The 16,103-nt window shown below is 41.9% G+C and overlaps 1 protein-coding gene across 7 annotated transcripts in view; it reads right to left on the bottom strand.

The window, feature by feature from the left end:
• Positions 1 to 10,176: 10,176 nt before the first annotated feature.
• DLG2 (discs large MAGUK scaffold protein 2) overlaps positions 10,177 to 16,103 on the bottom strand; it is a 660,722-nt gene continuing 654,795 nt past the window's right edge. For all 7 annotated transcript variants that reach the window (XM_059823460.1, XM_059823481.1, XM_059823437.1 and 4 more), the window contains 2 exons: positions 11,305 to 11,396; positions 10,177 to 10,283 (listed from right to left, as the gene is read on the bottom strand). In XM_059823460.1, the coding sequence (XP_059679443.1) occupies positions 10,177 to 10,283; positions 11,305 to 11,396 (199 nt within the window). The remainder of the gene's footprint in view (positions 10,284 to 11,304; positions 11,397 to 16,103) is intronic.

Here is a 16,103-nt window from a genome sequence, read left to right as displayed (position 1 = left end):
GAGTTGGCGACCTGCAGATCTTTTCCCTGTTTAGCAGACACAGCCCCAGAATAATGTTTTCCTTCTCATTTAGTATCTCTAAAATAGGACGATGTGGTGTCCGCTGAAAAAAGAGGCTCTGGATGGGCTGCCTGTGAGATTATATTGTAAGCTGATAAGCATGCTTACCTACAGCAAATGCCAGCCCTATTAAAGAAGGATTGTCTCCAGATGAGGGGTTAAAAGCTTAGAAAATATTTGTCTAATATTTTACTGGAGGTCTATTGCCATTATTCAGCAACTGACTCCCAGCAAATGACATCCAGGCAGGCAGAATACGGCTGCTAAATACACCACCAGAGGAGGAAAAATGGTGCTTTGGTGGCTCCTGCATCCTGCAAAGCCTGTCCAAAACCGCTATTGTGCACAGGCGATGACAGGAGCATAAGACAAGCATTTGCCCTCAGACACTTTAGATTTGTTCTGTGAGTCATTGGGTCGACAGCATTCGAAACGCTTTCTGTTAAAAAAGAGAGAAAGAAATGGGTGTTTGACATAGGTTTGACACTCTCAGTACTTAAACAAGGTGATGGCTGTGACAATTCAGCCCTGTGCTTTGAGTTTAAAGATAATGAGCACCCCTTGACCAGCTGTTACTGCAGATGGCACAGGGGCAACACCCTTTCTTGGCAAAAAGGGAGAAGGCAGCAAGAAGAGTTTAAAGAAAATGTTTCCTTCGAGCCTGGCATGATCTTTGTTCAGACCAGCCTGCCGGGGCAGGCAGGTCAGGCAGAGGTCAGACAGGGTTTGGTGGTGCCAGTGGTGAGTTTCTGCTGCAGACCGAGACTTCATGTGAGCTGTTGTTAGAGGTGGATTTAACTGCAGGTTCCCAGCATCTTTGTATTTTTCTTAAATGTTTAAAGGCCATCCCAGAGTTTTGCAGCTTCAAGACATCTGCAAATTGCAATTTGTAGCTGATGCTCTGTTGCATTTCTAGACTCTACGGCAAGGCAAAGTCTTTGGCAGTGTCAGGGAGTCACTCTGTGGAGGGGAAGCCATAAGAGGCTTAGGTGAAAGCGCTTTACCTTCCATACATACCAGCGCAAGCCCTCAAATTCAGGCCAGTTTTTTAGCCTGAGACATTAGCTAATCAGCTGGTGTAGCATAGGGGCCAGCTGTGTATTGCTTTTCTACTGATAACAGCTCTATTACTATTACACTAATAACATATTAGACCTAATTCATTTTCCCTGGTTGCCACCACCTGCTTCTGCTTAGATCAAGGGCTAATGAGCAGTTGACGGTAGTTAATGAGCTTCTGCAGCAAGCTTTTCAGTTTCTTCGCTGACTAAAATTAGTTATCTCTTCTGGGCACCATGCTCTGCCTCCCTGGGATATTTGGCACCATTAGCTCCCCAGTGTGTGAGGGAGGAACCATCTCCATCAGCAAGACTGCAGCAGTGGGTGCTATCCAGAACAGCCCTCCTCCACTGAGCAGGGGAGCTGTGCTTTTGTCCACAGCTTTCCAAGCGGGTCTATAGACCAGTTCAGCTCTGGCTGTTTTACTGGACTTTGACATGTCCAGCCAACCAACCCAAGCAGCCCCCTGCTCTGGGTGTCACCTTGCAGCAATGGGCTTTGTAATGGTACTGTTGGCAAGTCCTGCTCTGGTAGGGCTATTACGGTAACTGTTCCTGAGTTGTCCAAGATTTTTGATAATAAAGGTTGCTGTGTGGGTTGCTGGTGAAAAGAGGGTCTGATATGTGCCCAGGGATTTAGGAACTGAATCGCCATTTTCCTGCTCTCCCCCAGGTGACATAGGGACCCAGGTGTCATTGCCTTGCTATGTGCCAGCTGTAAAGTGCTATGATTATAGTGAAATGAATAACTTGCTGATGCCAGATAGGCATCTAAATTCCTTTGAAAATCAGTGTGAAATGACTTTTCCGAGAAGGATTAGGCAGGTGGTGGTATCTGTACATAGAAGTACTGCCCACCTACCTGGCAGGTCTATAGAAGTACTGCCCACCTACCTGGCAGGTCTGGTCCCAAACAATTTTTCAAACTGGGACATAGTGTCTTTCAAGCCACAGGGCTGAGATTGGACGACTGAGTCCCAATATCTGGCTAGTTGAGTGAAGGGACCATTAAAAGGCAGTGGGACAAATGAGAGAAAGTGACCGTTCAGGACATGCTCCATGCCTGGCTGAGGCACCAGGCTGGCAAGGTTTGCCACCACTGCCTGAATCAATAGTCACAGCATGTCTGGGTTCCTGCAATTTTAAGTATTTCCTGCTTCCCAGGCATTTTATAAAGATTGTTTTCCAAGTTTCTCTTGTTCTTGCAGAATATAATCTGGGGAATTAGCTCAGGTTTGCCTAGAGATAAGATTGTGGTGGTGCACTCCTTCCCCCCACCTTTTCCTGGTCTACTCTACGATCTCAGGAATTCCAGCTAGGCCTTGGACTTTGTGCAGTGAGTTGGGCAGTTAAGCGTCCCTTGACCGTACCAGGAACCCTTGCAGGGCTGAGACGGGGAGCAGCACTGACCCTACCAAGCACTCCTGTTACCCAACTCGAGGTGGGTAACGAGAGTGGGAATAATCAGTCATCCTCTGACAGCCTTGGAACATCAAGGAATGTGTGGACGTGGCATTGTGGGACATGGTTTAGTGGGCATGGTGGTGTTGGGTTGATGGTTGGACTTGATGATCTTAAAGGTCTTTTCCAACCTTAATGATTCTGTGATTCTGTGATCCCTTACCTGGACTGTAGCCCAAGTGGAACGGTACCAGTGTTACTGCAATTCCAATAACTTTCCAGTAACTTGCTGATGACTAAAGCCAATCACCTTATGAACCTACAAACAGCAGTCCCAAGTGAGACCCTTTGAGCTCTCCTGGACCGCAACGGGCTGTGAGCAGCATCTCCCTCTGAGTGGGATGCCTCTCAGAGTTTCACGAACTCTCCAGTTTGTGAACTTTGGAGGACTGCTGCTGAGAGCTGGCGACGAGACCTGGGCTAAAACCCTCTCCTCCTCGAGGCTCAACCCTAGCACGCTCAGAAATGCTGAGACATTTGAAGTGAGTATTTTCACGGAATGCGAGGGGAATTTTTAACAGGTATACCTTTATATCTATCTTTGTGTCTGTGTGTGTGTGTGAATCAATCTGAGTACTCAATAGCAAGTATAATACTATCATTCCAAATCTGTAATCAAGCCACTGTTGTGATTGTGGTAAATTCTATTAAATCACTTTGCAAATGTTAAACTAATCCATGATTAAGTGTTGCTGAACTCTTATGATTTACCTTAAACTGTGAATGAACCTCAGATTGCTACTAAATGCACATAATCCTTTAGATAAAATCCGTTGACCAAGTCTGAGACTAGGATTAGACCTAGCCGCATCCTAGACTCCTCTCTGAGAAGAAGTTTAGAAAGCAAGGGGGTCTACTCCGAACCTTGTGACTCGATGGGAGGGTCTTCCTTACTCTTTCTATCTCTTCCATTAGACATAAACCGTTGTCCAAGTCTGGGACTAGAAATGGACATAGCCGGTCTTCTCTGAACCTCATGACTCAACAGGAGGATTTCTTTGTCCCTTGTACCCTTCCTTTCCTTTAGACATGAACCGTTGACCAAGTCTGAGACTAAGTCTGGATTCAGGAGCACCTAAATTCCTCTCTGAGAAGTTTAGAAAGCAAGGGGGTCCATTCTGAACCTCGTGACTCAACAGGAGGGTCCTCTTTACCCTTCTGTTTCTCCCGTCTCTCTGTATAAATAATTCTGATTCTATTCTAATTTGGTTTTCCTTTGTATGTTTTAGTAAGTAATAGCATGAACCTTGCCATCAAATTCTGTTAAGTTGCATTTTTATAAACTTCTATTAAAATCGCTTCTGCCAATATCCTTGACGGAGATCGTTTAAGCAGCCTAAACCACTCATTCGCGACAAGGATAAAGAAGAAAGTACTTTAATGAGTGACGCTGCTCTGTAATGAAGAGCCCACCTACAGACTGCTTTGTACAGTGCTGCTCAGGAAAGCAACTTCACTTTGTTGCTAAGATTGTTGGACCAGTAACTTACTGCTGTGAAAAATCTCTCAGTAAACAGGCTGGTATCTCAAAAATAACTTGCTAACTTTTTTTCCCCTAAATTGTGCTCATCTGCATATCAGTGTGAACTGTTGTTTGGATTCTCTCCCTCTTCTGAATCTATTTGAGAAGTCTAAAGCATCACAATGAATGTTTGGACGATTAACCATCCTTGTGATTATGCATGTAAAACTCTGTGGACAGAGTTTTTCTCCCTATGGTGTCTGTTGTGGCTCTCAGAGCTATATGGAGGCTCCGTGGTCCTCTGCAGACTGGATTTAGCAGTGTCTGTGTGTGGAAAGCAGCGTCCCTGTCATGTTTCTGCCTCTGCTGGAGACTGGCAATGTTCACGTGGCCTCCCTGGAGCCCACAAGCCATCTGCAAAGACATTTCTGGGATGGCCAAAACCCAAGGTTCTTGGGCTGTTGGGACCCCATTGCATAACTGAAGTTTATGCTCCACTAAGCGGCTTACGAGCATGTAATTATTACAGCCCTTATCCCAATGGCTGTCTTGTGATGTCAGAAACATGGAACAATTCTCTAATTAAAAAAAAAATTCTGGTAATTATTCACCAAGATGCTGATGATACCCAATACACAACAGAAGTGTGGTAAGGAGAAAGTGGCAGTAGTTCACCAGAGTAAATCTTCTTGGTCATAACTTCCATGTCAATGTGAAGTCAAAAAGAAAAAAAAGTGCAAGAAATAAAAAAGTTTCTCTATCCTCAGTCGTTTTTGAAACCACCATCCCACTTCCAGACTTGTGTCTGTCTTGTGTGATAGATGTGATAGTGTCTCAAGACATATTAAAAGCATATTCATTCTCTTCTACTATTCTGCTTTAAGGAAAAAAGACAAATTATGCCTTGTGAAGAAGCCATTTGCTATAAAGTGTAAAAATGCTTTAATATTAATATTTTATAATAAAATTCATGACATATTTATAAACACTCTATCAAGCATTTACAACTGAACCACAGCTGAGAGCTTGGACCGGAATAAATAAGCAAGGACACAGCTAGTATGAAATATACATCTTAATTTTTATAATTGTGTGTGCTTTATTCTTTACACAAATGGAATGGATGCGCAGAGTATTTACACATAACAGAAGTGTAAGCTGGACAGGGTATTTTGTAAACTCCAGTTCAGATTCTGAGTACCCCACGCTACAGCTGGACTGAGAAACATCCTGCTCAAGAGACGTGTGCCGGCCAGCGTGCCGGATGGTGCAGCCTGCTGAGTACAGGCCGCTGCACTCGGAAATTCGGGCTGGCTGATTCAAATTTAGGAACACCAATCCACAAATTAAAAGGTTGCTATCCCACTAAGAGCCAACAGTGTTACCTTTTTTTTTTTTTTCATTTTTCTTTTTTTTGCCCCTCACCCCAAAGATCTTGCCTAGGATGCTGGCTACCGCCCGTCCCTGTAAATGCTGTTTTACACCAGGGCTGTAGGTCAGGGCCAGATGGCGTAAGCTGCTAACGCAGTGTGAGGGATGATGGATCACCTCTCATAGTGCTCACCTTAAAGACAGAGTCTCAAAAGGGCCAACAGCGTAGTGGTTCCTATTGCTCTTGGTGAGATGTCAGTGGGGCTGAAGCCTTCTGAAAATCTGGCCGCAGCATTTGGCCCATGGGGTGTCTTTTTGTTCAGCAATTTCACAGCACCTACCTCAAAAAGATCTTGGTCCATGACTTGGCCCTCAGGGTGCTACAGTAATATAAGCAGTATATAATGATGGAAAGTGCTGAGCTGCTGTTTAATCATGTGGCCTTGGTGTTTTACAGTAATGCTAAAGTATCGGTGTAACGGGGCGGACGGATGTGTAGCTTCAGGTGGTGTAAATGGGAGGGACTCCACTGAAATCAATGGAGTGACCATGATTTACGCCAGCTGAGGATCCAGGCTAGCTGTATGTTGAATAGATTTTAGATGCTATTTGCTGTTAGCTTTGATGCTGATTTGTGCTGAAAAATGCGAACTTTTTTTTTAACATACTGACAACCTCATTCTTACTTCTGAACTAATTGACAAGATGTCTGATTTTTAATGGAATAGGAAAATACATTTATTCCACCAAGGCATGGGCTTGAGCACAGGAATGCAGTTGCACAGTGAACCACATGCATAACATGGCAGACAAAATGTTCAAGAGAAAAAATGTTGAGATTAAAAGCTGTGAAGGATAAAAGACCACTTTCTGTGAACAGGGCAGATATTATGGCTTTAAATCTGCAGCTTAAAAAGAAGATTGAGACTTTTTTCACTAACACTGTTTTTCCTACAAATATCCTCTTGTGTTGTCACTTACTGAATCCTCTGATCAGGGAATCAATTTCAAAAGCAAGAAATAAAATATAAGAAAATGAAAGCAAAAATAGAATTTGACTGAGTGCTGATGAGCAAGTAACAGTGAAGGTGTAAGACCAACAATTTCTCCATAGAAAACTAATGTAAATAGGTAGGTGGACGGTGTAGAACTAGGACACTGTTGCTGGCTCGTAGTGGTTATTAGCTCAGGTTCAACACTGCTCTCCAGGATGAGGATTTGAAATTTCAGTGCAACGGAGAGATTTCTTATCCTTGACTTTCACAGGGTGGTTCCTAGGACCCTATCCACACCGGAGCATCAAACCATGCTAGCTACAAACACAATTACACCACAGAATATTTATCTAGAAACAGCCTTTACTACCAAAGAAATTACAAAGCGCTAGCGTGGACAGGGTACCTCTGTAGGAAGGGGGAATTAAGCAAGAACGAGGCTCGTTCGCTGGTTGACGGTCAGACCAGTGCAGAGTGCCGTTTCACTGAGCCCTGTTAGCAAGCTCTCAATGAGTCAGTGCATGGAAGATGCTTTGTGGCAAGGAGAAATAAATAGGTTGTAATATTGCATATCTGCACAAAGCTCGCAAGATGTCATTGTGATCATTCATGGGTGGACAAAAAACTGTGATAATTTTGGTTCTGCTTAGACCCTGCGGTGCTACACACTGTGCCAGAACATGAGAAATAGCACCAGGGGTGTGATCTGGCACTTCTAAAGGGTCCAGCATTTGCATTTGTCTCATGTTTAGACACTCGCAAGTCTTTTACATGGACAGAAAAGGAATCTGATTACGCTAAGCTGTGTTAGCACCAATATGGTCTCAGGCGCTAATTGCTGTGGGTTGTGAGTTTGGACTACTTTTTTTTTTTTGCACCAGATGTAATTTTGCATGAATCTTATGTTTCTCTTCCTCCTCCCACTACCACCCAGTATGATCTGAACAGCTGCAATGCAGCTCTGAGGATGCTGAAACATGAAACGCAAAACGTCAATGCACAAAACAAATGGGAGTGCAAGTCCTAAGGGAAATAAGACCTCTCACTGCTTCTCTTGGTGATTTGTTTTTAAATATATGTTTTATTTAAAAAAAAAAAAAAAAAAGAAGTGCAATGGCAACTCTAAACTGGAAGCACAAACAACAGACAGGGAAAAATAAATAATGTTACTACAGTAACCAAAGACTGATGGGAAAATTGATTGTACTCAGCCATAGTGTTACTGTTCACCGTAAAGCACAGCACATGACAAAGCAAAACAGTTACTAGTAGGATCGTACCATAAAAGGCTGCATGCTGAACTAAGAAACAAAGAAGCAGATGTGATTGATTGCTTAAAAACAGAGCTGAAAATTAGAATGAAGTTCCTGCTTTAGGATACTCGGTTTTTCAGGTCTGGTGGGCTATTTCCCAACCTGGGGCAATAGTACTTTGCCAGCATGGAAAAATCCATGGCTTCCAAAGATCTGGGGTCACTCTGTGGATTTCTGCAGAATTATCCAAAATCAAAGCTGTCATTCATTTATATTTTGTAAAAAAAAGTTTCTAGCCCTTCTGGTTGCAAAGCTCTTTTGGAGACTTAACTGAAACCCTTGTTTATAAATCTGCGCTGGCCAGGCAAGAAAAATAGTAGTAAAAGAAGTGTGAACTTCTCAAAGTTACCGTAGTAGGGCTGTAAGTGAGAGGCCACCTCAGGGCCACTAAAATGCCCATATTTTTAACCCTGTCGCCGCTGGTGGCTATACTGCAAACATCCAGCTAGTCGCGCTGCCCGCGGAGGTTGGCTGGATATACCTGTCATCTTGACAGGGTGTAGAAACGTAAGCTTCAAATAGGCAAGTAACTGAGGAGTCTATTTAGTATTTGCCCTTAAACCGTCCTTAAGCATTAGGGTTGCTGTAGCCACCAGCTGATAAGCATTGTGCTCCTGCGGCGCAGCAGGCAGGAGAGTGTGGGTTTTATAGAAAACTTGGTCCAGCAGCAGCAAAGGCAATTCAGTTTGTTATCATAATATCTCTTGCAGTTGTCCCCTTGTGTGTCAGAGTGAAGAACGGCACCAGTATACAAAGGAAGGGCAATGTGAAACAAGAAAAAATACCTCCCTCTTCCCTTCTCTGCACCCCAAACTGCAGTTCCACAGACCTTCCCCAAATCCCTCACAAATGTCCATTGCCTCAGTTTTTGCTTTTGAGACCCTTGTTGACTGTGAAATGAATGAAGATACAAGTTAGTTGGTGACCTGCCTGCCTACAAAGAGAGGAAAGATCAAATGCTTTTGGTATTTCCTTTAAAGAAACAGGAAGAATCAGAAAACATTTTGGGGTGAAGTGTGACTCCCTCCAAGAGAGAAATCATTAACTGCGTTCAAGCACTGACATTTTGCTTCTGAAAAATCATCCATGTCAATTTAAAGATGCATTATCCTTTTGTTATCAGAAAAGGTCCTACAGGGCAGTCAGTTCAAGAGATCTAGCCACAGGAGTTCATCATGACTAAATAGAGGCAAGGGAGAGGATTAAATTGAGAGAAAAACAAGCTAACAACTACAATTTAAGGAATTATCTTGCTTGTCATTAATAATAGAGAATCTGTTACAGAAAAGGGATAATGCAACTTGATGGTCCTCTTTACATTTTACAGTCACACAAGGGTGTAAATATTTAATCTTTCAATTAGTTAATCTTTACAAAATATCTCACAAAATCATTTTTACCTATAGAAATTAGTTTCTATACATCAATATACTTTTATTTTTATAAATTATTCCATCTTAAGTGCCTTCTATCAATATAAATGATAAAATAGACAATCAAAAATTTTAAAGCTTTTCCCAGTTGTATCCCTCCTTGTCAACATAGGTGCTGTGAATCCTCATACACGTGTGTGTCTGCATGGGAATGTGTTTGTGTGCACGTGTGTGTGATGTGAAATGCTTCCATCCTCTCCCACCCCCAAACTCCATTAAAATAAACTATTTTGTTATTAGTTCCTGATGCAATAGCGTTTCCAGGGGGGAAAAAAGAAATGCTTGACTTGGTTTCAGAAATCAAAAGATGTGCATAGTTACCAAAGTCGAGGTGTACCAACTGCAAATGTGCAATGACAAGCTTAGAATAGGATCCACCTCCCAGTCAAGTCAAAGAGCGTCCTACCAATGACTTCAGTAGGAAGTGGACCAAGTACTCTGAGCTTGATTTTGCAAGGTGCATGTGGCCCTGATCTAGCAAAACATTTAAGCCCGTGCTTAGCTTTGAGCACATGAATAGTCCTACTGGAACTGATGGGACTGAACGGCATAAGGAAGGATCACAAGTGACTCCAAGTCAACGGGCTACTCATGTATAGGAACTGGGGTCAAGTGCTGAGCGCCTTGCAGGATCAAGCCCTATATGAGGTTCAAGAGCTGGGAACTTCTCTTTAAAGCAATCAACACACTGAGCTCAGCCATTGAAATCGATCAAAATGTCCGCATGGGTACAGGAGGTGGCTAGCTCCCCTTGACAGAGGGTCTCCATGTCAAAAGTTTATGCCTACAACTGGTGCTCTGAGCACACAATAGATTTGCTTTATAAGGTAGAAGTCTTTTTGTTCCTACCCTTTGACCCATCAGTGTCCTTCATGGCTTCAAACACTTTGTGTTGTACATTCATCAAAATTCACATTGACTGCAAAGAACATAAATGCAACAAAAAAAGGAAAGCCTCCAAATAGTATATTATAGTTTTCTTCTAAATATTCTCCCGTCGTAATCAGAGGTGCAGTGGCTAATTTATAATTTTTCCTTTGAAGGAATCCAGATGAAAGGCCCAGATTGTTCTTCAATTACAAGTTTGCATTGATTATATATATCTTCTAAGCTATCTCCTTGGACAATAGCTGCAGTAAGAAAACATATCAATGTTTATTTTAATCGTTATATTCTACAGCATCCAGTGTCAGATATTGATGAAGTGAGAAGGAATACTAGCACGCTGTGATGTTGTTCATTATGGAAAAGTCGTACACCTGCAGATGGCAACTAAATTCAAACCAATGGCACCTTCCCACGACAGAGACCCATCCCACTGCTTGTAGTGAGATGAGTGAGCTAGGTGAGTTTAGCGAACTAGCAGCTCTATCCCATGGGAGAGCAGCATGGTAGGTTCCCACTGTTGCGAGTCAAGCTTTACATTTCCTTTGATTTAGAAGCTACTTCAGCAGTGAGTAGCAGCAGATTTACAGCCTATTCTTTTCCAAACCTAGTTATAATAAACTCACTCTTGGCTGCAAAAATTAACTAGATCAGGCCCAAAGCGACAGAAGATAAAGCAACTGTAACACAAAGCACAGTGTCTATGCTTTTAAATTCCTTGTCCCCCCAGCAGAAATCTGGAACTGCAGTTCAGATTGTCTGCATTGTCACCATGTGGAGGGACAACTGGGAGCTTCTGAGTGTTATCCACAAATACCAGTCCCCTGAGTAGGGAGCTACCTAAACATGTCCAAAGGAAATGTGGGGCCCAGAGCAGGTCTTAAATCTTGTTCTTTTCCAGGTCAGGAAGAAGATGCGTTTCTCTTTCCCTGCCATGATCTGTAGCTTGAGCTCTTGCCTTGAGCTAGTGAAGAATTCTTTGGTCTGTACAAATGCAGTGATGCAACATTTGTACTGATTTCACTAAAAGCAGTTTTGGGTCAGAGAGAGAATCAAATTAATGCAAAACTATTCCTTCAGGGTGTCGAACTTCTGAGGAGCTGAATGCCTCAACTGCCCTTGAGTTTCAGGGAAACAATAGTCCCAAGCCAGGAGTCCTTACTGTGGGCACACTATACTGATATGCCCTCTAGGCCAGAGACTGAGCTGATCCAGTTGTTTTGCAATAAAAGACTGGGAAAAAATTGGTTTTTAATAAAAACGTACCTGTAAAATATTCTCCAAATTCTTGTTCTAATTTAATTGCTCGATCGTAGGTTTTCTTCGCTTGCTCCTCTGTAAGACGTTTATTCATTTCCCTAGAAACACAGAGGAAACCATCAAGAACTTTAGATTCTTACTAAAACAGCTTTCTAAAAGATATGTTCAACTGAATCACAGATGGACTGAGATCGATACAAGAATGAAGCGTTGAAATTCTTCCATCGGTTCATGGGCAGTTTCAGTATTTTAAATTTAATTTCATTGTTATGTAGTATAAACCCACATTTCCAGACTACTTCCCATTTCTCTGCTAAATTTTTGTTTTGGGTTCACCACTCTACGTTCCCAAACAAAATACAAGGCCCAGAGCCAGTAACTGCCAACTGAGATGGACTTGTGGCATCAGGAACCCATGGGTAAGTCCGGGAGCCAGGAGGTCTCAAGGTCTGCGCACTCAGAGCACTCCTGCTTCCAGAGCTGAAGCTCCTTCAGGAACCTCCCTGTCTCCCAGGCCCACAGCTGGCTGTCCCGGCTGAATGAGACTGCCCAAACTGCTGAAAGGGAAGGTGCGTTTTGACTGAGGCTGTGGTTACGGAAGCGAAATCATGATTACAGGCAGGGTTCAGCACAGTGAGACTCCTGACCCTGTAGGAGGAATCCCAGACTCATTGTAATCCCTGTAGGGAAGCCCCAGAAGGAACGCAGCGTGTCTTCCAGGGACACTTATTGGTTCCAGGGAGTGAGTGAGTTCCATATATCATGAGAATTCAAACTGAGTCTTTCCAGCAGGAAGAGTAAGGATGAGTTACTTATTTGTGTTCTCTGACCCAGACCTTTCTGATTAACTATAGAGATTCCCAGCCAAGTGTGTCTTGTAGATTCTAAAATGTACCCGGCACCAACAGATGTGAAAACATAGACAGTGTCAGTAACATTCTGTTATTGCCAATGTTTTGTTATGTGGTGGACCATTTCTGCTGTGATAGAGACATTATTTAATAACTTGAAGAAATGAGTTGTCTTGTCCATGCATGCTCAGCTTTTAATACCACTGTATACTTACAAAGAATTCATTCACTGCCTTACACATATATGCCTGCAGATACCCAAATTAATTAGCAATAATAGAGTTTGCTTGTTCTAGCATTTTTCACAGCATGGATTCATTTTTTTTAAAACATGATGGAAATTTTCTAAGGCAACTAAGAAAGCAAAAGAAGGGAGCATCTTGTGTTCTACATAAATCTGATTTAATGCCTTGCACTGAATCATATGATTATGTGGTAATGGACAGTATACAGTATGACATGGGTGATGCATGTAGGAAATTATGTACCTGATGGTGCTTAAAAAAATGATCTATGAAGTGCACAACAGTATGAACTAACTCACACCTGGCTTCTGAAAAACACTGTAAAGTGTCCAGAATGCAAAAATGTATTTCTAGAAATGACTTAAAGCTGTCTATCTATATAACTAACCATATAGGTGGGAACAGTGCTTAGGAAAATCTCTCTAGAAGTACCAATGCAACGCAGAAAACAGGTTTATAAAACGAAGGATAACAAAGATTTCTTTTAAAATTTATGACAGTTATTTGTGGATTATATAAGTAGGTTTAATTTATGCCAATCTGTGTCATGCTGATAAATTTGTAATACTACTAATTCTATTTATTGGAGGGGTTGCTATCTAATTGAGTTCAGGTGGGCTTTCACCAGCTATGCCTACTTGAACGTGTCTTTAGGTGACTGAACTCTGTCTTGAAGTGGGACATAGGATTGCAAATTCTTCTGCAAACTTAACATTTTATCTCATCTTAAGCACACTCAGCCAATATTCGTGTGCTAACAACATCCTCCTCCTTCCAGATCTATTTCTGGTAAATTTCTGAGAAGTCTTCCTCAAGATCTTTGAATATCAGAGGAGAAAATACAAACAAAAATATAAACAAGCATTTAAAATAGTAAGTACTTTGAAATAAGTAGAACTTTGCATTACATTTTCAGTTCGTAGACTTGCCTGGGATATAAAACTGTGCTAGTTGTATTCATGCCTCTGCCCACTCTGTGCCTTCACAAGAGACAATAGAGGAGGGGGAGGACCATGATGTCCATTTTTCATGATGAATTAAGAGTGCTGTCAAACAACAGTCCCTTCTATTTTTTTCTTTCCTAGCCAGGGACCTGCACAGCTGGTGAATTCAAAATGCTTGCAAAGAACTGCCCCTCCAGGCATATTTTCCAGAGTTTTCCTCCTCTCCCAGTGAAGGGCTCACCCAGGCAGGCTCTTCATTACTTCCAGCTCTCATCCCCATGATCCCACCACTGTCCCCCTTCTTCTAAAGGGAGAGGCCAATTGAGAGGTACCAACAGGGACCCCTCTGGGATTAAACTTGTGGAGTTATGTAGAGATGGGAAAGGGAGGAAGGGGGAGCAGTTTGTTCACAGCAGTTTGATTGCCAGGACCGAATTTAACTGAAGAAAGCAGGATCAGGAGCATCCGGCTCAGGCCGTGTGTTCTGGCTACTTTTACATCCAATAGCCCCTTATGGTCTTGCACTGCTGTGGTCATCAGTGCTAGCAGCCTATTTCCAGAGAACCAGCAATAACCAAGTTTTAAGTGTGGGTGTAAGCTTAATTTATTCTCCCTTCACTCTTCTTGCCTTCACTGTAAGATGGGTGCAAAAGACCATATGCGTAAATACGAATTAGACCCTTCAAATTTAAGTGGTAATTTTCTTGCAAGTTAAATCTTTTGACTTTGTTTTTCTGCATCTTCTGATTAGCAATTTTTTGGTTTTTATGGTTTCACTTTGCTATTACACTAACTTTCAACTCATTTGTATGAACAGGAGTAATAGTTATGGCAGATAAACCTGTAGTTTTTGTGTTGTAGTAGTTACATACATAAAAAAGACTGAGTGAACACAGTTGCGCTGTCATAAAAATGTCCTCTTTCTGTTCCTATAGAGCACTGTTTTACCATGTTAAACTTCTCCATACTAAAATAATAGCGTCTGTTGGAAAGGGGTTATATCCATTCATCTATGCACACCCTTCAACTCACTACCGCTTACATCAGAGTATGTATTTGTTTAGCCAGACTCTGACTGATTTAGCTTCATCACTAACTAAAATAAACCACTTTCACAAGCAAGGGGCTCAGAATTATGTCATTAATCTCAAAACAATTCTTTAAGAAAAATGATACTGTTTATATTAAGAGTTCTCATTTCTGTTAGAAACTAATTTTGGGTGCTTTTTGATAAGATAAATACACATTAGATGATTAACTAGATAAAAAGATTACTTGTGGAGAGCAGGCTGCAGGCGATAAAGTAATTTAGAATGCCTGAATTCATTACATTTCTCTCTTTTTTTTCCGGAGTTGTATTGTGTTTACATAATTCATTTATATAAGCCATATTACTGCAAAAAATCCCAAACTAGTAATGATATATAAGGACTTCTGCTGTCCCACAAAAGTCTGGCTTTCTAATTAAGGGTATCTTCCACAGGGTAGTTGCAGAATAAAGAATTCAAAGTCATAGATGGATTTCACTTTGTTTGTCCGTACCGTACTGTCGAAACTGAGGCAGGTTTAGATTTGGAGAGTGAAGAATATCTTACTCTTGATTTATATCAGTAAGGAAAATTCTGCTAACTCTGCATAACTTGTTTTGTCCTATGTGAAATATTAGGCTGATTGTCATCATGTTTCGCATCTTCATGACACTTTCCAGTCAATTTGTTCAAGGATTTGCTGTTCTTACATCATATCAATGAAGCCTTTATGTTATTGCCACATTTCTGGTTCTGTCTAACATATTTTCAGAGTAAGGGCAACTTTTTTTGACTTTTTTTTTTTTTTATTGCTCCAGATGCAATTTCAGCATTAAACACACAATGGAAATATTTTATGAATGGTTAAGATCTATCTTAAAACAATCAATGCGGAAGGTAGGCTGTCAGACTACCCTTCCTCTTCTATACAGCAAGATAATCAGAATATAACTGATTTGTATGGCTGGAGGAAATAAATGTCAAGAAGTCACCCAACCCAAGATGGCTTTGGTTAGGATGGGGCTGTGCATCATTCCCTGTAATGCTGCTGGGCATGCAACGACCTTATCACCAAAAGGCAGGGCTGGGGAGGATGCACATTGGGTCATGGGATGGGGCACATCAGCAGTCTCCAATGGTGACCCAACACCATTACCATATGGATCTGTCACAGGAGGGGGGACGCCTGCGTTTTAGGTGTGTAACAGATACCTGTGACATCACCTGGCATTTGCAGAGCCTTTGGTGAGGGGAAGGCACAGAATTCAAAATTTCATCCCTATCACAACAAATTAAGCTGATAACTCTTGCATTGCCATGGCAAAAAATTGTTCACAATGTATTTTATCCTGAGCTTTACCCAGTATGAAGATCACTACCATCTTTCCTCCTCAGCGTTCTCTCCTTGATACTAGGTAAGCCTCATTCCTCCTCCACTTCCAGGGTGGTACCCAGAACCAGGCCAGCGCTCCAGCTGAGGCCTCATCCATACCCAGCAAAACAAAATAACTGTCTATTGTGTCCTTACTCAACACTGATACTAATACAGCCCACAGTGGCAGTTTCCTTTTTTGCAGCTGCATTATCCATCCATTCATATTCCTGTGTGATCCAGCCCAGCCGCCAGATGCTCTTCTGCAGTGCTATAGCTTAATTATTCCCTGCTTGTACTTGTGCATTTAATTTTCTCTCCTTTGTCTGTACTGAATTTCATCTTACTGATTTTACATTGAGTTT

Source organism: Gavia stellata, chromosome 1, assembly GCF_030936135.1.
Source record: "Gavia stellata isolate bGavSte3 chromosome 1, bGavSte3.hap2, whole genome shotgun sequence".
In the NCBI taxonomy this organism is placed as follows: Eukaryota; Metazoa; Chordata; class Aves; order Gaviiformes; family Gaviidae; genus Gavia; species Gavia stellata.
This window is presented reverse-complemented; position numbering and strand designations above follow the sequence as displayed.